The sequence below is a fragment of the Lepidochelys olivacea genome, assembly GCF_965140295.1.
Source record: "Lepidochelys olivacea isolate rLepOli2 genome assembly, chromosome: 10".
NCBI lineage: Eukaryota > Metazoa > Chordata > Testudines > Cheloniidae > Lepidochelys > Lepidochelys olivacea.
In genome coordinates, this window is record NC_140420.1 from 57,403,075 (window position 1) to 57,427,012 (window position 23,938).

At 42.3% G+C, this 23,938-nt stretch overlaps 1 protein-coding gene across 2 annotated transcripts in view; it reads left to right on the plus strand.

Annotated features, from left to right (window-relative positions):
- THSD4 (thrombospondin type 1 domain containing 4) overlaps positions 1-23,938 on the plus strand; it is a 238,583-nt gene that overhangs the window by 190,376 nt on the left and 24,269 nt on the right. For both annotated transcript variants that reach the window (XM_084642341.1, XM_084642342.1), the window contains exon 9: positions 13,498-13,671. In XM_084642341.1, coding sequence (XP_084498467.1) covers positions 13,498-13,671 — 174 coding nt within the window. The remainder of the gene's footprint in view (positions 1-13,497; positions 13,672-23,938) is intronic.

The following is a 23,938-nucleotide window of genomic DNA, read 5'->3' on the forward strand; positions in this document are numbered from 1 at the left end:
ATGCTGCTCCCAGCTTTGGAACTCATCCCATATCACCCTCAAGCTGTTGCAGTTAAGAGCTCCATCTGGGGCTAGGGTGAGTAGACCTCCCCTATGAAACTTCGGGGGAGGGGAGGGCTAGAGCTCTCCCCTGCCCTCCCCCCCACAAATGGTGCCCCTGCTCAAAATAATACTGTGTTAAAACTGCAAAGTTTCACCACATTTGGATTCGAATTCATAAATCAATTTAGGCCAGGGTATAAGGTTGGTGACCCTTACCAAACATATCAACAAAACTAGGTTGACAGAAATTAGATGAGATCCATGTGGCCTGGAAATGTTGTTGCTAATGGTCCATATGGTTCTGATCTATAGTTCAGTTTACTGGAGAATGAGAAGCAGGGAACGCACACTCTCCTATTTTACTATGGTGCGAAAATCACCCGTGTTCTCTGTCAACTGACTGGTGTGCTCAATATTTTCGTTTGTTCATTTGCTTCTCATTTTATATTTAGTACATATTTACAGGGAAGAGCTTTTAAAATGTTAATGATATTTGGAAGCCAAAATAAAAGCTGGAAAGAAGACAGCATTGTGCATTAGGGAACAGCAAAGCAAGACTAGCTTTGAATCTCAACTGTGCTACAATAAAATGAAATAATAATACTTACCTTACGTCTCCCGTTGGAGGGATTCTAGGGTGCTTCACATACACTCATTTAACAGATGAGGAAATGTAGGCACACAAGAACAGGCATATTGGTTCAGACCAGTGGTCTATCTAGCCCAGTATGCTGTCTCTGACAATGGCCAATTCCAGACGCTTCAGAGAGAATGAACAGAACAGGTCAGTTATTGAGTGATTCATCCCTTATTGTCTAGTTCCAGCTTCTGGCAGTCAGCGGTTTAGGGACACCTGGAGCATAGATTGCATCCCTGACCATCTTGACTAATAGCAATTGGTGGACCTATCTTTCATCAATGTATCTAATTTTTTTAAACCCAGTTATACTTTTGGCCTTCACAACATCTTCTGGCAATCAGTTCCACAGGTTAACTGTGGATTTTGTGTAGGGAAGTACTTCCATAGACAACCTTAAGGTTTCAGAAGCGCTGAGCATCTGACTTCCAGGGGTTTGCAGGTGCTCAGAACAACTGAAGTTCAGAAGATAAGTTTTATGTACAGGGTGACAATGTGAGTCTAGAGCAAAGCTGGAAAAAGAACTCAGGACACTTGAATCCCAGTTCTGTGCTTTATAATCAAAAGACCATACATTTAGTTATGAAAGTTAAATGTCATAAATAAACAGTATGTCACAACAATTGAAAAATTAGGTTGAGAAAGTGCAATGACATATCCTCAAGCCTCAGTGGCAGAACTGAGGCAGGTCTACACTACGGGCTTAAGTCAATCTAAGTTACGCATCTCCAGCTACGTGAATAACGTAGCTGGAGTCAACATAGTTCAGGTCGACTTACTGCTGTGTCTACACTGCCCTGGGTCAACAGGAGAAACTCTGCCATTGACTTAACTTATGCTTCTCATTCTGGTGGAGTACCGGAGTCAATGGGAGACCCGCTAAATTGACCCCCAGTGGATCGATCACCACAGCGTCTATCCCTGGTAAGTGTAGACATGCCCTGAGATAAGGAGAAGATGTATGAAGTGTTGTTGCAGCTATGTTGATCCCAGAATATTAGAGAGAGAAGGGGGGTGAGGCAATATCTTTTATTGGACCAATCTCTGTCAGTAAGAGAGACAAGCTTTCAAGCTTACACAGAGCTCTTCTTCATATCTGGGAAATGTATTCAGAGTGTCACTGCTAATTACAAGATGGATATTACAAATTGCAATATCTGTAGACATGTCTTCATTGCTACGATGATCAACACCCCCCACAACACACCTTTCAAGATCCATGGGCTCCTACTCCTGTGTATCACAACAGGATCTCATCCAGTGCACTAAATGTCCGAGTAACAACTGTGTGGGTGAAATGAGACAATCATTACACTCTCGAATGAACTCACATAGAAAAATGATAAAAGACAAAAACACCATATCACTGTGGGTGAACACTTTTCAAAAAGCGATCACTCTATATCTGACCTCTCAGTGCTCATCCTCAAACACCTTCAAAAGATTAACCTGGGAGCTTAAATTCATTACTTTGCCAGACACTAAAAATAATGGACTAAATAGAGACACTGGATTTATGTATAAAGAAAAGGAGTACTTGTGGTACCTTAGAGACTAACCAATTTATTTGAGCATAAGCTTTCGTGAGCTACAGCTCACATCATCGGATGCATACTGTGGAAACCTGGATTTATGTATGCAGTTGTTGTAGCTGTGTCAGTCCCAGGATATTACAGAGACAAGATGGGTGAGGTAATATCTTTTATTGGACCAACTTCTGTCGGTGAGAGAGACAAGCTTCTTCAGCGTAAACTCAAACATTTGTCTCTCTCACCAACCAAAGTTGGTTCAATAAAAGATATTACCTCATCTACCTTGTCACATGGGTTTATGGCTTATTACAACAATCAATAACCCACTTACACACACACACCCATTTTCCTCACACAGCTGTTACTGGAGAGGGTTTAACTGGCTACTTCATCCACCCTGTCTTTCTAATAAGGAAAAGATAATGGTGAAAAATTTCTAAAGTACTTAAGTCTCATTTTCAAAATCAATTAACTCACCTATGAGCCTAAATTCCAACTGGACTTAGATGCTTTTGAAAATGTTACCCCTTGAACTTTCTGTTTATATATTGTTTTAGATGCAGTTTTAGTGCTATCTGCTGCTTTTAAAATTCTGTGTCAATTTCAGATGATTTATACCCTTACCAGGATTATTCCTGTTAATACTGACTTCTTACTGGTCTTGAACATTCAGCCTTGAGATGGCTGGCTGGAGTTCCACCATAAAATTAGGCCTATCCACTGCAGTTTACTGCTCTGTAACCTGGCACAAATCTCATCTTCAACAGGCTAGCTGACTTATATTTCAGTGAAACTGTTTCCTGTTGTTTAGTGTCGTATATTTTGACAGTGCATTCTTCATCACTTGAGAAATTCACCCTAGGAATTCCAGGTGGCTTTTAGAAATCAATATACAATATAACCTTCCAAATTGTTAAATTATTCTGAAATGCCTACAGTTCTGATATTGAAGGCTGCCAAATTGTCCTCCCAAAGCTGACTCTAAAAAGGAGGTGGAACAGGTGGTTGCTTAGAGCAGCAGAATGTTCAGGGACTGTTTGTATGGGTGACTGATTTGGTATACTAGATTAGCTAGCTTGACAGAAGCAATAGAAACCCTAGTTAACCGTATCCAGGAGCAGATTTACGATGAAACAAACCACAGTAGCATGGGGCTCTCAATGACAGGGGGCCCCCCAAAATGCAGGACAAATATCTGACAACCTGCCTCTGAGTCTCAGACGGCGGTGCAGCAGGGCTTAGGCAGGCAGGCTGCCTGCATGCCGTGGCCGGTGGCCCCACGCCACTCCCAGAAGTGGCCGGCTGCTGGCATGTCTCTGCGCGCCCCTGGTGCAGGGGGGAGGCGGCTCTGCATGCTGCCCCTGCCCTGGGCAGCGCATGGAGACCTGCCGTCCCCCTCCCACCAAGGGGTGCATAGAGACATGCCAGCAGCAGCTCAGCAGGGCTAAGGCAGCTTCCCTCCTGCTCTGCCTCCCTCCCTCTATGCCACTTTGCTCCCAGAAGCAGCCAACATGTCCCTGTGGCCTCTGGAGGTGGGGTGTCTCTGCGCACTGCCCCCGCCCCAAGCACCAACTCCGCAGTTCCCGTTGGCCGGGAGCTGCAGCCAATGTGAGCTGCAGGGGTGGTGCCTGCGGGCAGTGGTGTGTGGAGACCGCCGTGCTCCCCCCTCCTAGGAGCTGCTGCAGGAGGGGTGTGTATGCCGGTCACTTTGGGAGCCGCGCTGCCCGAGATAAAGTGCCTCCCTCTTGCCCCCATCCTGCACCCCAACCCCTTGCCCCAGCCTACAGCCTGCACCCCACACCCAAACTTCCTCCCAGAGCCCACATGCCTCCCACACCCCAACCCCCAGCCCAGAGCCCACAGCCAGCACCCAAATTTCCTCCCAGAGCCCACCCTCCACACCCACTGCCCCAATTAAGGTACCTAGCTTTATTTTCATTTACTTCCCATTATTTATAATATAGGAGGAGGATGAAGAAAAGAAGAATGCAAAATGGAGAGGAGATAAGAGAGAATGTTCTTTTTCTTGGCTGGGTCCTGTGGGGGAGGCCCCAAAAATGAAGCTCCACACAGGGCCCTGTGACGTTCCCCTGGTGTTATCTGGACCAGTGATCTGCCAGGTCACTACAATCCTTGACTCTGGAAGCCAGCGTTACCCTGCTCTGCTGTGAGAACCCCCACTCCTGGGTTGTTCACGCACAGCCTCTGGCATGTGAGCTGCTCCTTGGATTGTGCAACCAAATGACACTAGCCAATATCTCCAGTCCCAGACACAACCCTAGGAACCTCTGTCTTGCAGTGTCCAGTTATGCCTGCTGGATGCTGCAAGCTTATATGAGTTCGTCAATTTAACAAAGAAATTGATATGCACCAGGCTTGTTATCCCAAGGGGAGTTTCTGACACACTTCAAACCAAATGCACTGCTTCGGGTAGAATAAACAAACAAATGTATTAACTACAAAGATAGATTTTAAGTGATTATAAATCAAAGCACAACAAGTCGGATTTGGTCAAATGAAATAAAAGCAAAACACATTATAAGCTGATCTTAACATTTTCAGTGCCCTTACAAACTTAGATGCTTCCCACCACAGGCTGGCTGGTTGCCCTTCAGCCAGGCTCTCCCCTTTGATCAGCGCTTCAGTCGCTTGGTGGTGATGTATGGAGATGGAAGAGAGAGGAAGAGCATGGCAACGTCTCTTCCTTTTATCATGTCCTTTTTTCCCTCTTGGCTTTGCCCCCTTCCCCCTTCAGAGTCAGGTGAGCAGTCCCAAACTGACCAAAGGAAGGGGGGTGACTGACTTTGTCCAACAGATCCTTTGTTGCTGCCTAGGCCAGTGTCCTTTGTTCCTGTGAGGATGGGCTGTGTTTGTCCCATACATGCCCTGATGACGTGTGAACTGCCCCTCTGCTCTTGGAGAGTTTTTGCCTGGGCTTGTTGTAATCCATGAGGATACATTTTCAGCCTCATAACTATATGAATTAAATTAAAACCTATAACATTACCATAACAACAATGCTCAGTACATCATGAGCCTTCCGAAGACACCCGACATGACAAACTTTGCATTGAATACCATACAATCATAGTATAAGGATGAACGTGGGGGTGCAGGGTATTCACCTGAGGTACAGAACATCACAGGCCCTACTAACTCTAAATCCACCACTGCCTGTATCCCATGGTGTATTATGATTAACAATGATTGTTTCTAACAGTGGACATATAAAATAGAATCCTCCTGGTCCTGGTGGAGTGATGGGTAAGGAAGGCCTGGGGAAAGCCATGGAAAGTGCAGCAGTTCCACCTCACAGGAGATCATGCAAATGTGATTTTTTTCTTCCAAGTTTTAAGTAAAACTCCGTCAAAGTGTCAAGTTTCCCCTCATTTTGTGTTGAAACCCTATAAGGGCACCAATTTTGCAATGTTTCAGTGCAAAGCCATAACTCAGTATTTAGCTTGCAATGAAACACAAAACCAGTCTAATTTTGAAGGACATGTTGATAGAAGTGTGGCCAATGCCTAAAGAAGTGTTTATTCCTCCTCCAGTTTGTTTTCCTTTCACATGATGCAGCTGCTTCAGATTTCCTAAAAAACATGTGACTGCCAAAAAAAAATTGGTTTGTTTATAAGCAATCAGGCACTCATTGGTCAATACAGCATGCTATTATATTTGCAGACATGAATATAAACCCAGACATTTTATAACTGGAAACTATACATAGAGATTAGAATTACAATAAAACAAGCTCATATTTTATCACAGAACACTGAAGTTAAGTATAATAGTGCACCAGATTTCACAAGCAATTACTAAAAATGTTTCCCCCCTCAAGGATTTACATACATCTTTAGGAGTCCAACTCTCACCAAGGTTCAGACTCTGAGGAGGGGTCTAATTGTTCACATCACTAACTGTGGTAGTGCAATTCACTGTGTTGTGACTTGGTACTGTCCCTGGTCACACATAATTCCTATTGCTAGCCTATTATTGCTCTTCCACCACTAGTGTATTTCTAGCCATCACCCTACTTCTAAACACATCACACACTTTTCCCTTGGTTTAAAAAACTTAGCCCTGCTCTACACTGGGGGTGGGGGGGTCGACCTAAGATACGCAACTTCAGCTATGCGAATAGCGTAGCTGAAGCTGGCGTATCTTAGGTCGACTTACCTGGCCATGAGGATGGCGGTGAGTCAACCGCTGCCACTCCCCCATCGACTCCGCTTCTGCCTCTCGCGAGCTGGTGTTGCGGAGTCGACAGGGAGCACGTTCGGGGATCGATCACTACCCGCCGATCTGGGTAGTGAAGACCTGCCCTTAATGTGTAGTAGCCTGTGCCTTCCAGTACAGTAACCAGTCTGAAGGAAAATCTTCATTGGCATCTCTCTGGAGAGGTCCTGTGTCAGCTACTCCCCTTGTTCTGGTGTATCAAGGCAAGAGAAGGTTAAGCAATTACTTGACATAATAAAACTCCCTGTTGTTGGGAGCAGGGGCATAGCTCTTGGATCTGAAAGATAATGAGCATCTATTAGGACAATAGAGGTTAGAGCAGTCACTTTAAATAAAAATAAAGACACCAATCAGGTAATACAAAAATAAAGTGGGAAATAAGCTGAATTTATAGAATAGTTACTGCATTTTTACTATTCATCTGGGAAAGGTTTGGCTGGTTCACTCTTTTAATGTAACTACCAATTAACCACTAATTCTACAAAGTTTCGAGTGGTTCTGCTGCATTAGCTCATTTAACTCCACACTGACTAATTTTCCTATTTGTTTAGTCCAAGTGGTTTAAACATGCTTAGTATCTCAGACAAATAGGAACTGACCATTTCTATTTGGGACACTTATGACCAGATTTTCAAAAGAAATCAGCATTGCTCCCAGTACGCTGATCTCCTTTGAAAATCTGGCCTTTATTTGGGTGCCTAAATGGGAATTGGGCTCTCTTGAAAATTTGGCCCTTCACCTATTGCCAGTAGATCACTGCTTGCTTCACCTTGGAGTATATTCCAAAAGCACTAGTGTCCAATTTTCACATAGTTTAGATGAAATGCAGGTGAATGATTTTTGTAACTTTGTTTTCTGACTTTTCATAAATACATATTCATTTTATTTTTGTGGCCCTCCTGTAGTACATAAATTGGAGAGGATTTGCACAATCTTCTAAATACTGCAGGAAATAATGTGTGGGATAGGGATGGCGTCTGGAGAAGGGGTATCAGCAGAAATTGGCAAGTTTTACCAATGCTTTACTAGAAAACATGTTACTTGTTTCTTTGGTTTTTTTTTAAACTTCAGTTAAAGCTAAAAATTGTGGCCTAAAACCACATGAAATGAGTGGGGAGAGGGGGCTTAGTTTAGCTCCTCGTAGACAAATGTCTACACTGCTGTTGTCACTTACCTGGAAGCCATGTTGACTGTCTCAGTTTAGAATATGAATTGGAGACTGAATTATCAATGTAACTCCAGGTCGCACATCAATGTGTGGAAGCTTGCACAATCAGTCTACCTGTTCTACCTATCCTGTGAATAAACACAGAAATTCAGGCCTGCTGCTCCCAGAGCAAGTGGTGCCAGATCAGACATCAGTTTTACCCAGAGGTCATTCTGGCTTTCACAAACACTGGTATCAATTTTTTTTTTAAGAAGGTAGGGAATAAATGGGTCTTCAAGCTGAACTGTTGAGGGAGGGAATTTGGGAATAAAAGAAATAGCACGCCTCTGAATATCAGGGTGGGTGTCACCCAAACTTGTATTTTTGTGGGACTACAAAGCAACATAACATATGTGTGTAATCTGTAAGAACTGGAAGGGAAAGAATGGCTTTATCCAAATACTCCCTCTCTGTACCTTTGGGTAGAGCCCTCCGTGGGACTATTTTTTCATTCCGCTCCCATCCGCTCCTGCTATTATGGCAGCAGGTCCTGTGGAACTGTGGGATCCCAGTCCCGGTGCAGGGCTCTACTGTAGTCCTGTGCTGGGCTGTACCTTTGAGCTCTTGGGAGCCTGGCTTTTACATAGGAGGTTTTTACTTATGAAAAAAACAACATGGAAAACCAAAAACTAAAATAAGAAACATTTGGGTTTTACATTTGCTGCTCAGATCCTTTGTGGGTAGCTAATCTGTAGTAAAATCTCACAGCACAGAGTGGGATAGCTCGATACCTTCCCATTTGGTATTTCCTTTGTTATTTGAGACATTAATCCAGCTCAGACATAATCATTTAAAACAGAAGACTATGGAGAATTTCTGGAAGACTTCACAGACTAAGCTTGTTCCCAATTCTGTTTTGTTTGGGAAGCAGAAAAGTAAATTAGATTGTCAAATGGAAATTACTTAGAAATAAGGAAATTGTTTGCAGGATAACCCTGCTCCTGCTTCCCCGCCCCTCCCCTTACCGTATATTTAACTATACCTTCCTAGGGTGTAATATGCTGAGTGGATACAAGACATATTCCCACTTAGAGAGACAAGGTGAGTGAGGTAATATATTTTATTGGACTAACTTCAGTTTGTGAGAGAGACAAGCTTTTGAGCTTGCACTGAAGAAGCTTGCCTCTCTCACTAACAGAAGTTGGTCCAATAAAATATATTACATCACCCACCTTATTTCTCTAATATCCATTAAGACATGGCTACAGCAACACTGCATATTCCTGCTTAGTTGGTTTGAAATACAATTATTTATGGGAAAGGAGTACTTGTGGCATGTTAGAGACTAACCAATTTATTTGAGCATGAGCTTTCGTGAGCTACAGCTCACTTCATCGGATGCATACCGTGAAAACTGCAGCAGACTTTATATACACACAGAGATCATGAAACAATACCTCCTCCCACCCCACTGTCCTGCTGGTAATAGCTTATCTAAAGTGATCATCAAGTTGGGCCATTTCCAGCACAAATCCAGGTTTTCTCACCCTCCACCCCCCCACACACAAACTCACTCTCCTGCTGGTAATAGCCCATCCAAAGTGACAACTCTCTACACAATGTGCATGATAATCAAGGTGGGCCATTTCCTGCACAAATCCAGGTTCTCTCACCCCCTCACTTCCCTCCAAAAACCACACACACAAACTCACTATCCTGCTGGTAATAGCTCATCCAAAGTGACCACTCTCCCTACAATGTGCATGATAATCAAGGTGGGCCATTTCCAGCACAAATCCTGGCTTTCTCACCCCCCCCTTTTTTTCCGGGGGACACACACACAAACTCACTCTCCTGCTGGCAATAGCTCATCCAAACTGACCACTCTCCAAGTTTAACCAGAACGTCTGGGGGGGGGTAGGAAAAAAGAAGGGGAAATAGGCTACCTTGCATAATGACTTAGTCACTCCCAGTCTCTATTTAAGCCTAAATTAATAGTATCCAATTTGCAAATGAATTCCAATTCAGCAGTTTCTCGCTGGAGTGATCCATCGGTGATCTTCCTGATAACACCATCCTGGCCACTATGGATGTAGAAGCCCTCTACACCAACATTCCACACAAAGATGGACTACAAGCCGTCAAGAACACTATCCCCGATAATGTCACGGCTAACCTGGTGGCTGAACTTTGTGACTTTGTCCTTACCCATAACTATTTTACATTTGGGGACAATGTTTACCTTCAGATCAGCGGCACTGCTATGGGTACCCGCATGGCCCCACAGTATGCCAACATTTTTATGGCTGATTTAGAACAACGCTTCCTCAGCTCTCGTCCCCTAAAGCCCCTACTCTACTTGCGCTATATTGATGACATCTTCATCATCTGGACCCATGGAAAAGAAGCCCTTGAGGAATTCCACCATGATTTCAACAACTTCCATCCCACCATCAACCTCAGCCTGGTCCAGTCCACACAAGAGATCCACTTCCTGGACACTACAGTGCTAATAAACAATGGTCACATAAACACCACCCTATACTGGAAACCTACTGACCGCTATTCCTACCTACATGCCTCCAGCTTTCACCCTGACCACACCACACGATCCATTGTCTACAGCCAAGCTCTGCGATACAACCGCATTTGCTCCAACCCCTCAGACAGAGACAAACACCTACAAGATCTCTGTCAAGCTTTCTTACAACTACAATACCCACCTGTGGAAGTGAAGAAACAGATTGATAGAGCCAGAAGAGTTCCCAGAAGTTACCTACTACAGGACAGGCCTAACAAAGAAAATAACAGAACGCCACTAGCCGTCACCTTCAGCCCCCAACTAAAACCCCTCCAACGCATTATTAAGGATCTACAACCTATCCTGAAGGATGACCCAACACTCTCACAAATCTTGGGAGACAGGCCAGTCCTTGCCTACAGACAGCCCCGCAACCTGAAGCAAATACTCACCAACAACCACATACCACACAACAGAACCACTAACCCAGGAACTTATCCTTGCAACAAAACCCGTTGCCAACTGTGCCCACATATCCATTCAGGGGACACCATCACAGGGCCTAATAACATCAGCCACACTATCAGAGGCTCGTTCACCTGCACATCCACCAATGTGATATATGCCATCATGTGCCAGCAATGCCCCTCTGCCATTTACATTGGTCAAACTGGACAGTCTCTATGTAAAAGAATAAACGGACACAAATCAGATGTCAAGAATTATAACATTCATAAACCAGTCGGAGAACACTTCAATCTCTCTGGTCACGCAATCACAGACATGAAGGTCGCTATCTTAAAACAAAAAAACTTCAAATCCAGACTCCAGCGAGAAACTGCTGAATTGAAATTCATTTGCAAATTGGATACTATTAATTTAGGCTTAAATAGAGACTGGGAGTGGCTAAGTCATTATGCAAGGTAGCCTATTTCCCCTTCTTTTTTCCTACCCCCCCCCCCAGACGTTCTGGTTAAACTTGGATTTAAACTTGGAGAGTGGTCAGTTTGGATGAGCTATTGCCAGCAGGAGAGTGAGTTTGTGTGTGTGTGTCCCCCGGAAAAAAAGGGTGGGGGTGAGAAAGCCTGGATTTGTGCTGGACATGGCCCACCTTGATTACCATGCACATTGTAGGGAGAGTGGTCACTTTGGATGAGCTATTACCAGCAGGAGAGTGAGTTTGTGTGTGTATGGGGGTGGGGGGGTGAGAAAACCTGGATTTGTGCTAGAAATGGCCCACCTTGATTATCATGCACATTGTAGGGAGAGTGGTCACTTTGGATGAGCTATTACCAGCAGGATAGTGAGTTTGTGTGTGTGGTTTTTGGAGGGGGTGAGGCGGTGAGAGAACCTGGATTTGTGCAGGAAATGGCCCACCTTGATTATCATTCACATTGTGTAGAGAGAAAAGGAGTACTTGTGGCACCTTAGAGACTAACCAATTTATTTGAGCATGAGCACATCTTTCATCAAGCTGCACACTTTTTCTTGCTTTTTAATAATCCAGACACAAAATATCGAGTGCAGCTAAGAAGAAAAATGTGAGTAATAAGAAAAAATAGACAAAGAAATCTAGAGTCTGCTATATGCAAAATACCAAACTGAACACTGGCATGTTAGGCTTGTTTGTTTTTAATGGCAGCAGTAGAAGCTGACCAGGGTATTGAACTGGTAGAATTATTCCTCGTGGAGAAAGATTCCAGGGCAGAGTGCAAGGGGAATAGCTAAAATTGTGTGCTAAGTGGAATCTAATCCAAGATGAGCGATGAATAACTGCATAGCATCTTTATGTTTGTGACAAATGTGTCCACCCATCTATGTATAGTAATAAACAATTTATTTAATGCAATGTTAAGGTTTCAGTGTTAGCAAAGTTTAGTAATTAAGTCATGAAATGTGAAAATTAATGCTTGGTGTATGCATTATAATACAATACAATGCAATGTAATATAGTTGCAGATTTTTCCTGCAATTTTGGTGGTACCTTTTCATTTTCAATAACTAGAGGCCAAAGGAAAACCTCAAATCTGAAAACTTCCCTGACCTTTTGTGAAATCTGGATCTGAACTGTCATAGATGCATGGATTTTTAAAACCAGAAGGGACCATTATGGTCATCTACTTTGTCCTTGATGTGCTTTGACTACTTTGTGGTAATTTCTAAAGTCATCCGTGATCATGTAATTAATGACTGTATCTTAGGTTTCATATTCAGTAGATAATTGTCAAATGCCTGTAACTTTGGTAGATTCAATCAAAAACTTTTTAATCCTAGCAAAAGTCCTCAATGAGACCTACATCCATGGTAGGTTTCAGGCTTTCTATATCAATTGGTTTTGCAGTAGGCTTGTGTTCTGGGAAAAAAATAATAGCATGGTTAGACATTTTTTTAAATGGGAAAGGGAGTCAGATCAAATTTAGAAATAAAATTTAAAAAATCAAGTCTCCTCCTAGCCATGATCCAGGAGGAATATGGAGCCCAAAGGGAATTTTAAAAAAGAAAGTGTGTGTGTGTGTGTAGGTTTAGAAAACATGCTTTGGGTTATATGGAGGAAGTGTACAGTTAAGAAGTAACACTGAAAAAATGTGAATGTCAATGTACCACAGAATCAAGTTCTCTGGAAATATTACAGTCAATAGTTTTGCACTGAAATTATTTGTTTAATAATTAGTGATGAGTTAATAACGATTGGGTTAGGGTTTGCCTGACCCTTTCATGTACCTTTTTATTACCCTGTGGTGGCTCTAGCTGTTGTACCCTGCAACATGACCAACAGACTTCAAGACTTGCTCTGCAGCCCACCTCAGTACCAGTGCCAGGGGTCTAGGAAAGGCGTCCCAGCCCCCATCCTCTTTGTCAGCCGTAGGCTGTCACTATTGGTATATAAATGCAAAATGGTGCACCCAGATGTGAAACAGGGTGTCCTGCCTCAAGCATCAAAGTTTGAAAATGGAGCCATACACGTCTCATATTGTTTGTCAAATTCATCCATTTTCCCTTCCCTCTGCTCACATATATAAGGAAATAAAACAAATCTGGGGTAGAGGAGAAGAGCTTTGAAGAACTACCATGACTTCATCCTGCTCACTGTCCTTATAAGTTACATCCTTCCCTCCCCACCTCATCCCTTTCATCTCTCTTGTCCATTTAGATTGTAAGCTCTTTAAAGCAGGGACTGTGTTTTATTATGTTTGTACAGCACCAAGCGCAATAGAGCCCTGACATGATATGGGGCCTTTTGGCACAACAGTAATACAAATAATAATGAGCATTGAATAGTATCATTAGCACTTCCAGGATTGTTCCCGGTCTTCATTTAATTGTGTAACCATCGGTCAAAGAAAGGGACTAATGAGTGTCTATTTCGTCTCCCATTGTACAGTGTTCTGCGGAATGTGGTGCAGGAGTCCGAACACGGTCAGTAGTTTGTATGACTAACCATGTCAGCAGTTTGCCACTGGAGGGCTGTGGGAATAACAGACCCTCTGAAACCATCCCCTGTGACAATGGACCCTGTGTGGGTAAAGTGGAGTGGTTTGCTGGAAGCTGGAGTCAGGTGAGTTTTACATCAAAATGATATATTTATATTTCTATCACCAATTTTTTATCGATACAAAAATTATTTAAAGTGGGAAAGTATTTTGGTTGTGCACCTTTTGGACTAATTGTCTTCTCATAGAGTATTACAAACTGTGTTTATTTTTTGTTCCTTTGATATGATGTATATTTGCTGTCATTTTCTCCCCCTGTTTTTATTACTCGGATGAAATTATTATGACACTTGGATGAAAATAAGATTTTTGTTTCTTTGCTCCTTTACTATGACACTTGTATCTCTCAGCTGGAGACGTAAATCCAGATCTTTGTGTCACTGCCACAGAGCAGCTGGGGATTCCCTTGCAGAGGAATCCTCATGTGACATAAACCCAGCAACCAGCTCTGTGTAACACTTCCCTCCTCTATGGTATAGGTGATATTTCCTGGGTAGACCAGAGGCACGGAGGGGTATGGCTGGAGCACGCTGCTCTGGCCAGCAAAGCTGCCCGTAGCAGGGCCGGCTCCAGGCACCAGCTTTCCAAGCAGGTGCTTGGGCGGCATTCAGAATGGGGCGGCAGTCCGTGTCCCTCGGCGGCAGCTCCGCCTCCCTTCCTGCCATGGTGGCTTTGGGAGGCAGCTCCGCTACTCCTCCAGGCATGGCGGCAATTCGGCGGCGACTGCTGGGGGCGGCAAAATTGGTAGAGGTGCCCCCTGCCCCATAGAGGACTGTTCTAGCCAGCATAATTTAGATCATCCCTTAGGCTGAGTTAACTTACACGAGGGGCCTGTTTGGTCCCAGGATCAGAAGCATGGACAGCGAAGTTAGAGCTACTCATTACCCCAAATCCAGGTATGCAGTTCTCATTTGATGACAACACTGTCACCAGTAACTAATACGATATTACAAATCTCTAACTGTAAGTGAATTATAAGCAACAAAAGTTAATGAAACAGATGTTTTTTCATGAAATGTTCCTTCATTTTAAAATAAAAAATGATAAACATAGGCTATATTCCCACAACTTTCTCTGAATGGAGTGTTTTTCACCAGGTATCAGGGTGTCCTTAATGATAAGTTTTTCACCAAATAGCAAAAAATTCTGCCATTACACTTGAGGTTTGCAAGTTTAATGACCGGTTTCAGTGACCAGTGAAAAGAATTTGTTTATTTTTTAAAAAAGAGTGGATAAGGTTTTGTACTTCTTTGCCACAGTTAAATATATTCAGTAATACACCATTAAACAGATATAATAAAACTCAACCTTTACTGTAGAACTAGCTGATGATGCTCAAGAACATTAATGCTTGAAAGAATTACAAAGGACTCTTCTCTACTGTCAGCCCCAGTTCAAGAGATAATCTCCCTGTTTAGGGCCAGTCGACACTTTAAATGTTTTCCTGGCATAATTATGTTAGTTAGGTTTCATTTTTGCCAACCTAATTATTCTGGTAAAACCCCAGTGTAGGTGCAGTTATACTGGTAGAATGTGCTTTGCCAAATCAAAATAGGCTATGCTGATATAAGCACTTTCATACTGGTATAACTATAGCTACACTAGTGGGATTTTGCTGCTCTAACTGTGCTGTCATAGCTAAAATGGCAAAACTTCTAAGTGTAGACAAAACCTTAGTCTCCTTTTTGGAAATTGAATGACTTTGATTTAATCCCATTAGAGTACTGTACCTTATGAAGTATATATTGACCCAGCTTCCTCAGAAAATGTGGACATTGCTTCTGGCATTTAAGGCAGCTCAAAAATTCAAAACCAGCATTCTTCTCTTCGTACCCTTCATCATAGAGCCATTGAACACCAGAAGGGAGGCATGTAGCACTAAGCATGCCAAAGCACTAAGCATGAATAGACAAAAGCAAGTGCTAAAAACAAGTTATTTTTGGTTTGGCTCCCCTGAGTTCTGAAGTGGCAGGTGAAGAGAACAAAATTTGGCCAGTGGCCAGCTCCCTGGTGCTCTTGTACTAAGATAAATTCTTCCCTTGTCCCACATCTCAATGTTTCTTTTCATTCTAATGGAAAAATATTGTTCCTGGCGGTAGAGGAATTTCAAAAGCTGTCAACTGGAGCCCAAAGAGTTACATCCCCTTTGTGTGGAGTTTTATATAACCTCTAGAGGTTTTCAGACTGCTGGTACTTACATTCCATCAAATTATTAGGGAAGTGCCTCTTGGCTGGGCCTGTAGTTTCAATGTATCAGAGATTTCAAGATCCCCCCGGAAAATAAAGGATGCTTAGATGGTGATTAAAGGGCTCCTATTCTGAAAATGCTTTGAAGTTGTGAAACACAATATAAGTGCTAATTGTTGGTATTTTTAAATAGCCACAATAGACTTAGTTTTAAAAGATGTTTAAATGTAATTGTAATCATATTTGAAATCTGCGTTGTATTACACAGAGTACTTCATACACACGAATAGGTGCTTTGCGTCTGGTCCTGTCCCCATAGAAGAGAAGGGAGCTGATGTTGCATACAAGCCTTACATGGCAGTTTTCTTGCACGTCAGGCTGCATGGAAATACCAGCTTCCTTCCATTGTAACTCTCAGGAGCTTCTGAAGTCAAGTGACATAACCTGAAGGGTTCAAAATGTACCCAGCACAGTAAATCTAATCATTCTGGGTCCTGCACGTTGTTCCAGCAAGAAGAATTTGGCTGTCAGCAATCAGATAACAAATCACGAGGCCTTTTCAACATAAAAATGCCATTTTTACGACATATAGGGCTTTCTGCAGAAAAGGTGTGGTCAAAAACGATACTAAGGTTGTTAATGTCCATGCAAGTGCCAACAAAAACTGAGGCCATGAAGAAATGACTTGTACAGAGGTTGAAATGAAAGCAACTCCAATGTAGCCCAGCTGTCAGTATTGTCCGCACATTCCTTCAGAGCAAAGACTGAACTCAGAGGGTCAATGGGGCAAGAAATAGTTGTAAGCCATAAGCATGCTTCTGGTGCACCATCCCATGTTCAGATATGATTCTGCCCAGAAGCCTTTTCTAGACATTGAGCCACAATGGAGATAGACTAGAAGCTTGAACACTGCACACATGAAATATATTATTTGTATTTTTAATCTGTATTCTTTACAGCATAGGAATTTCTGAACATTTGAACATCAATACAATTAATAACACATTTAACAACGTAAAAAGGGAAAGAGTAGAGTAAGGGGAGAACTGCATTGATTTAATAGATCTGAAGTATCTGTGTTCCAAAGAACAGAACATCTCAGAGAGTAACCAGAACACCCCCTTTACGAACAATGTGCCTGTTTCGTTGCTGCGCCATTTAGGTTACATATAGTACAGAAGATAGAAGACACACTTTCCAGCAACTTCTAGTGAACCCTTCCTGAGGAAGGAGAATCCCCTCTATCTGAAAACATTACTGCATCTGTAATGGCACCTGCAGCTCCTTTTCTGATGGGCGATGGCTGTTTCCTGTAGCAAATTCTCTCAGGCATTAACAACATTTGAGGATATTGTCTGTTGTTGTGTCTCAGCTTTTCCCCTGAATTCCACATGCTGATGTTTGAAAATGTTTGAAAACATGAAAAAGATGTTTTCCAAATCTCCCTGCTCTTTGATCATAGGCAGCCTTTCCTTTTAAATGTACTCCGGCAACTGAAGGGTACCTCAGTGAATTGCTGTCAACCTAAAGACATTCAAAAAATTGAACTCTGGACATTAGCAGTTGTGCGGAAAGTACACAGGCCTTTTACGTCTTTCCCTAGGCCTGTTCAGTCCATTTGTGAGAGTTTGGTGACACACAGTGCTGCAGTTAGGAGCTAGATCCTAGTAAGAGGATACATGCTGCTTCACAAAACTAATTGCAACCAAATCATCAGTGAGGAATCCTGTAAATAGTGGGTATTTTGTGGCTGGGAATGGAACTTGATGAGGGCATTAACATCTGCATATATCATAGTTACAATGAAATAGTCTTCAGTCTCCTCGAGGTTGATGAAGTGTTTCTTGACATCAGAGCCCATGTATGTGCAAGTGGTTTTCTTGCAGAAGTGGCTAGAACGCATTCTCTACAAAGAATTGCAGTCGGAAATATATTCAGAATCACATATGTTGCTGTGCACACAGTTTAATTACTAGTTAATGATAAATCCTTTTACATTTATTGACAGTTGTTGCTCAAGTCCTGGATGTTCAGACCTGTTGTGAAGAACAGAAATTATTATGAAATAAAATTATACTTTTAGCTTTCACAACCATTCTCAAGAAAATCAGTAATAAAATACCATCAGGACTCCAAGTGCTTTTCAGCAGACTTGTCCTTTATTCAACAGATTGTCAGAAACCATCTCTAAATTACATTATCTAAGAGCTATACCAATAACAATATTTTAAAAAATAAGAGAATAGAATTTCACTGATACGAGACAATGCAGTGGTTATCGCCGCCAAACCTAAATCTGGGAAGCAGAATTCCAAAGTTTTAAATCATAAAAGCATTCTTTTCCATTGAAAACACATATCACAGGGCATAAGTTGAAGCAATGCTCAAGTATGTGTTTTGAAATGGAAAAAAGAGGCATTTTAAGTTTTTAAACCAGCTATTGAGTCTAACATGGCTGCCATTTTTGATTCATTTATAAGAAAAGTTCTACCTATGCCCATTTTAAAATGCTTAGACAGTTCTTTTTCTCAGACTTGGCCACTGCGTTCAAAGCAGATGAATCTGTCATCAGTATTAAACAATTAAATCATCTAAATGAATCTCTTGCAAAAATCAAGAATGTCATTCATTCGTTCAATTTTTTCCTGATTCCAAACTCATTTACTGTATGGTAACTCATCAAAGATCTTAGCAAATGTAATTTATTATTTTGTACCTATTCTGAGTCCTGTGGCAAACCTTATTCATAATCTGTGCATGTGTTTCCTTTGTAACTATTCAGGAACAGAAGAAAATCTCTCTCATATTTCACCCAGGACACATGCCAAAAATCTATTAGTGCTACGTATCCTTGCAGTTAATATAAAATACACAAAACAAGGATCATTTTATATAGTCTGCTCAAATAGACATATGTTGACAATTGTGATTATTGATTACAAATTGGTAACACAGAGGACCTGTTTCATAGCTTTAACTACACATCTGATCTAGAACTAAGCCAGAGTTTTAGTCTCTCTGACACATGAGACCCCCATATTTCACTTAAATTTGTTTGTCACCCCTGAAGGTTCAAACTGCACCCAAAACTAAAAATCTCTTCATTCTTATCACACAAAGTCTCCACCCTAACAATGACTAGTTTGAAAAGACAACACTGTGGGGAATTTGTATTACTTAAGAGGATACTAGTGGGAGTGGAATGGAGTGGCTGGACAAGTGAGGTAGCATACCGCTGAGATACTAAAAAAGCAGAAGATAGTGTGCAGCGCTTGTCCATTAGTATAGCTTGTGTTTTAATTTGCCATTTCCTCTTGTTTTTCTTATTTCACTGACCTATCACAACTTGGTACCCGTTGTCCTTGACAAAGTCACCACCCTGACTTCTCCATTGAGTTAAACAAGTTTAAAATAGAGAAAATGAGTCAGAGCTATTGAAACATTGGATCACATTCTACTTGTATAAACATACTGGCTGCGCTGAAGTTAATGGCAAAACTCCTATTGACTTCAACAGAACCAGGATTACTACCAGAAATTCCACATATAACTGCATCTCTCTGAAATAGTATTATCCTAAGAGGATATGAGCTCTATTCCACCCAGGGAAAGGAGCGCAGTCAGGGCAGCTTCTGGAGCTTTGGCTGACTATTAAAGCTTTCTGGGTAGAATCGCTGAAGGAGGGGAATGGCAGTGATGTTCTATGTAACAGTTAAAGAAAATGCAGCTACATTGTTTCTCCTGTTGTTTATTCTGTTCAGTAGCTGATTTACTCACGTTCTTCCTGATAAGAGTATGACACAGTGCCCATCTCTGTGCTGTTACGGGTAGTTTGCAGCCTTTTTGCTGCAGGAATTACATGATTCTGAGCTTTTGCTATATGTGCATGTTAGAATATCCTAGGTAAACTGTATGCTGATTTTCTCAACACACCCTGTACTTTTTCATTGGTGCCAAGGTTTTTGTGGGTATCTGGTCGAGGGATCACAAAATTCCACCCAAAACATAAACAAAATCCCCATTATTAATAACACTCAATTGTTTTAGGCCAGAATAAGCCTTTGAAAATCATACCCCTTTATTCAACACAGAAACCAATATGCTGCTGGAATAATCTTCTAAAAGCCTTTCAAACAATGCCAGGAACAGTATTGTGTGTATTTAACCTTTAAACAAGCAATAAGAGCCCATGTCAGCCAAATTTCCATTTCAGCCTGGAACCAACACCACCTCACATAGATATGTGCAAACACTGAAGGAAAACCCTGGCAGATTCAGGCATTTTCTAAAAACCACACACAATATGAGAATTTGTAAGGCTGAAGAAATGAACTCTAACCTTCAAAGGATTCATGATTATAATCCTGCTTGAATCAGGAGCAGTATCAGTGAACACATCCCTCCCTTTTAAAACAACAAACAAACAAAGAAGTGTGCTGGTAGCAACAGAGTGTTGGATTTTTCTAGGAGTACTAAAAAGAAAAGGAGTACTTGTGGCACCTTAGAGACTAACCAATTTTACTGATTGTAACCATACCAAATAGGGTATTGCCAGACTGGATCAGATCCAAGGTGCATTCCCTGTATCCTGCCAGTAGTCAACACCAAATACTTCAGAGGAAGGTGACCTCGCCCCCCGAAAGCAGACGTGGGATATAGTCTCTCTCACACACACACACACAGAGGGGTTACATCCTGATCACTGCCTCTGTATTGTTGCCCCCTTTAAGGACTTACTCTGCAATTAGTAGCAGAGGAGCAAGAAGGGAAAAGTTTCCTGGATGGAGTGGGGAGCAGGAAATGGCTGGATGAGGTCAGAGGTGCAGGGGGGCTGCTGTTCCAGCTAACTGGGAGAGTATTTATATCCCGCGCAGGGCCGGAGAAGCCCTCTTTCACCTGGACATGGTTGGCAGCACCCTCCCAGCCATGTAATCATAGAAGAATTGGGTTTCCTCTTGGCCTGCTCTGGGCATTACACTAGTTGCCCTTTTCCTTTGGGGGCTGGGTCACCACTAGTCTGAGTGAGGTGGGGTAGGTTTTTTTTTGCCTTCCCCACAGCAGGTTTGGGACCCAGAGATAGTGGAGCAGGGAGGGTTATGTTTCAATGTCACACCTTAGTAAATAAGACTCACGGCAGATGTCCAGTGCAGGTACAGTATACTCAGGATCATCCGAAACGCTATTATCCAAACCTCGATATTATCCAAATACCTTCCTTGTCCCCGCATGTACTTAATGCTGGGGGACAAGGAAGGGATTCAGATAATACAGAGGTTTGGATACTACAGCAGAGACACCCTGACCAGGACTGTGAGGACGAGGACATGCCCCAGGCCAGGTGGGAGGCCACCCTGCTTCTGAATGGCCCCTGCAGTAGCACTGGGAGCTCTTTACAGCCCCGCTGTCATGGGAATGAGCAAGAGGACCTAGACAGCAGAGCTGCAGAGGGATCCCTGTGCTGCCACAGGGCCAGTGACACCCGATCCCTACAGGCACAAGGTGCAGGGAAGGCTGGTAGGACAGAGCAGAGTCCTGGATATGTGCAGTTATTTCACACATTGTGTGGTCGTTTGGTGAATATAATCAGTTAGGGTTTTTTCTTTTGCTCAGTGTTTGCAAAAACAAACAAGTCAGTATCAAACAAAATGTCATAAAGATTTGTAACACTTTTGGTAACATAAAGGGTCTAGAGAGGTTTTGTATAGAAAGGAAAAAATCCATCTATTATAATATTAATAATAATAAATACTCATTGTAGGCACTTGTAGAAAACAGTGAGATCTGTGTGTAATGATAAGCCAATTGGCTATCCTCTTTGGTTAGGTTTTCATCACCTGTCTTTGAGGATGCTGTTGGGTTTGTCTTCTCATCTGCTCTGGCTCTTTGAGGAATGCTTTGGTGAAGACACAAGTCTTGCAAGGACTAGACTTTTCCTGGTCTCATTTGGAGGAGTGTTCCAGAGCCTACTGGCTGCTGTAGATATTGGGTACAATGAAGTGAACATTGGTAGGTGATGTGGCAGGTCCTAGGACAGCTAGTCCTTGAGATAATATGGTTTAATCACATAAAGGCTAAATAGAGCAATTGGAGGTTTCTGATGTAGATCCAGAAGTTCTTGAAAGATGCAGAGCACCAGTGCAATTTGTTCTCATCAACTCAACCCACTCACTTTGTACCAGCTGCAGCTTCCTCTTTAAACGTCTTATCTTGATCCAAGAGTTACAATAAGTAAGCAAAGAAGTGATGAATGCAAGAGCCATCATGACCAGGCCATATGCATAGAAAAATGGATGGAGTGTTTTTGTTAGCCAGAGACAGAAGAAGAAACTTTTGATGACTCACCTTTTGTGTTAGTAATGACCCTACACTATGACCATCAGGCTCCGCACTAAGTTTTTGTACAGTGTGTAGCACAAGGGGGTCCCAATCCATGGCTGGAACTCCTAGGTGTCACTGCAGTATAAAAAACAAATACTAACTGCAGGTGGGCAGATAAAGGTGCTCACCAGGTCCTTGAAGCAATTCCCCTTTCATTTAGCATTACGTTGTTCTTTCTAAAAAAAGAATGAGGAGTACTTGTGGCACCTTATAGACTAGCAAATTTGTTTGGGCATAAGCTTTTGTGGGGTAGAACCCACTTTCTCAGATGCATGCAGTTCTTTTTGGGGTTCTGCTTGAGTCAGCTATTTTCCATCCAGGCTCCAGTTTGCACATGCACTGAAAGAGGTAGGAGAACACATTGTCCATAGCCATAGCTTATGAAAAGAATTAATATAGCTGCATGTCACCAGGGTAATGCTGGCATTACAGCTTGTGTCATCACAATATCTCTTAATGGTAGTTAATAGATGTTAAATAAGAGCAATTATTAAACCCTGTAGGACCTACATGAACTTTGGAGAGGAAAAGCAGCTGCACAGGTGGCATACAACAACACTACACTTAGACAGCAGAGGTCCGTAGAGCCAAGTGTCCATGACTCAGTATGCTTTATTCCTGGCATCTAAGAGCGCCACAGGGTTTTTACTAATTTGGTGCAGCCAGGGTTAATTGTGGGCAACTGTGCGACCACCGCCAGTCCACAACTGGGCCGGGTCCTCTCCCGGCATCAAGTCCAATCTTCAGAGCTTGATGTGCAGGGACTTTGTTTAACCAGAAGGGCAGGCAATGTGACCAGAAAGTGCCAGCAGACAGATTGATGATTGATGGCCACTGATGATTTCAGTCCTCTCAAGGCCAGTTCTCAATGATACAATCCCTATTAATGATAGTCAAACCATCTTATCGTCACCATTGGCAATGCATATTAAAAGCCTCCAGACGTCTTGTTTAAGCAACATTCATGAGATGGAACTGGACACATCACCTCCCATCCAGCAGTCCCGCAGCATATTTAGCAGCATGTGTCTTGGAGCCTGACGGTACCTCTGGGCATCACTGTCTTTTATCCTAGTTTTATGCATTCTGTTGGAAGGCCAATGGAGGCAACCCAGTGTTTTCTTTTTGGCTGCATCTGTGATGGAGGCTTAGGGAGAATATTTTAATATTAAGACCCATCTTAAACCATCGTCCATTTAAGATTGTAAGCATGAAAATATTGTTATATTCTTGTAATATGAAATTACATATTCACTCCAATATTCACAAGACCTTTTGTCTGTTAACACTATTTCAGACAAGAGCTTGTGCATATGACCATTCATGGACAGCAAAGGAGAGGTTATATGCACTACGAAAGCAAATTCATGATAATACATGGTAAAAAACCACCTCCCCCGTGCCTTCACCAGCATGCCTACCATTGCTGCCACCAGTGGAGAATTAAAAGGATCTGAGTTTTGCTAGTGCTAGCTAGGCCAGTAGTGTAGAAGAGTTGGATGATCAAGCAATATTCCCGCAACTTCCCAGCCCTGTATCAACAGTTCACAACTACAGAAAGCCTGTAAGAGAGTTCACCAGAAAATGTTTGTGGTGGTGATAGCCTTTTCCTATGAAAAGAAGTAAAGCTCTTTCATTGATGTCATCTGATCTGTATTATATGCTCATACATATGTTCCCTTCCACTAATGAAAACCAAGGCAAAACAGAAAGTGTTTTTTAGGCTATTGTCATGCATTTGACAAAGTGGAGGCTAGTTTGCTGGCC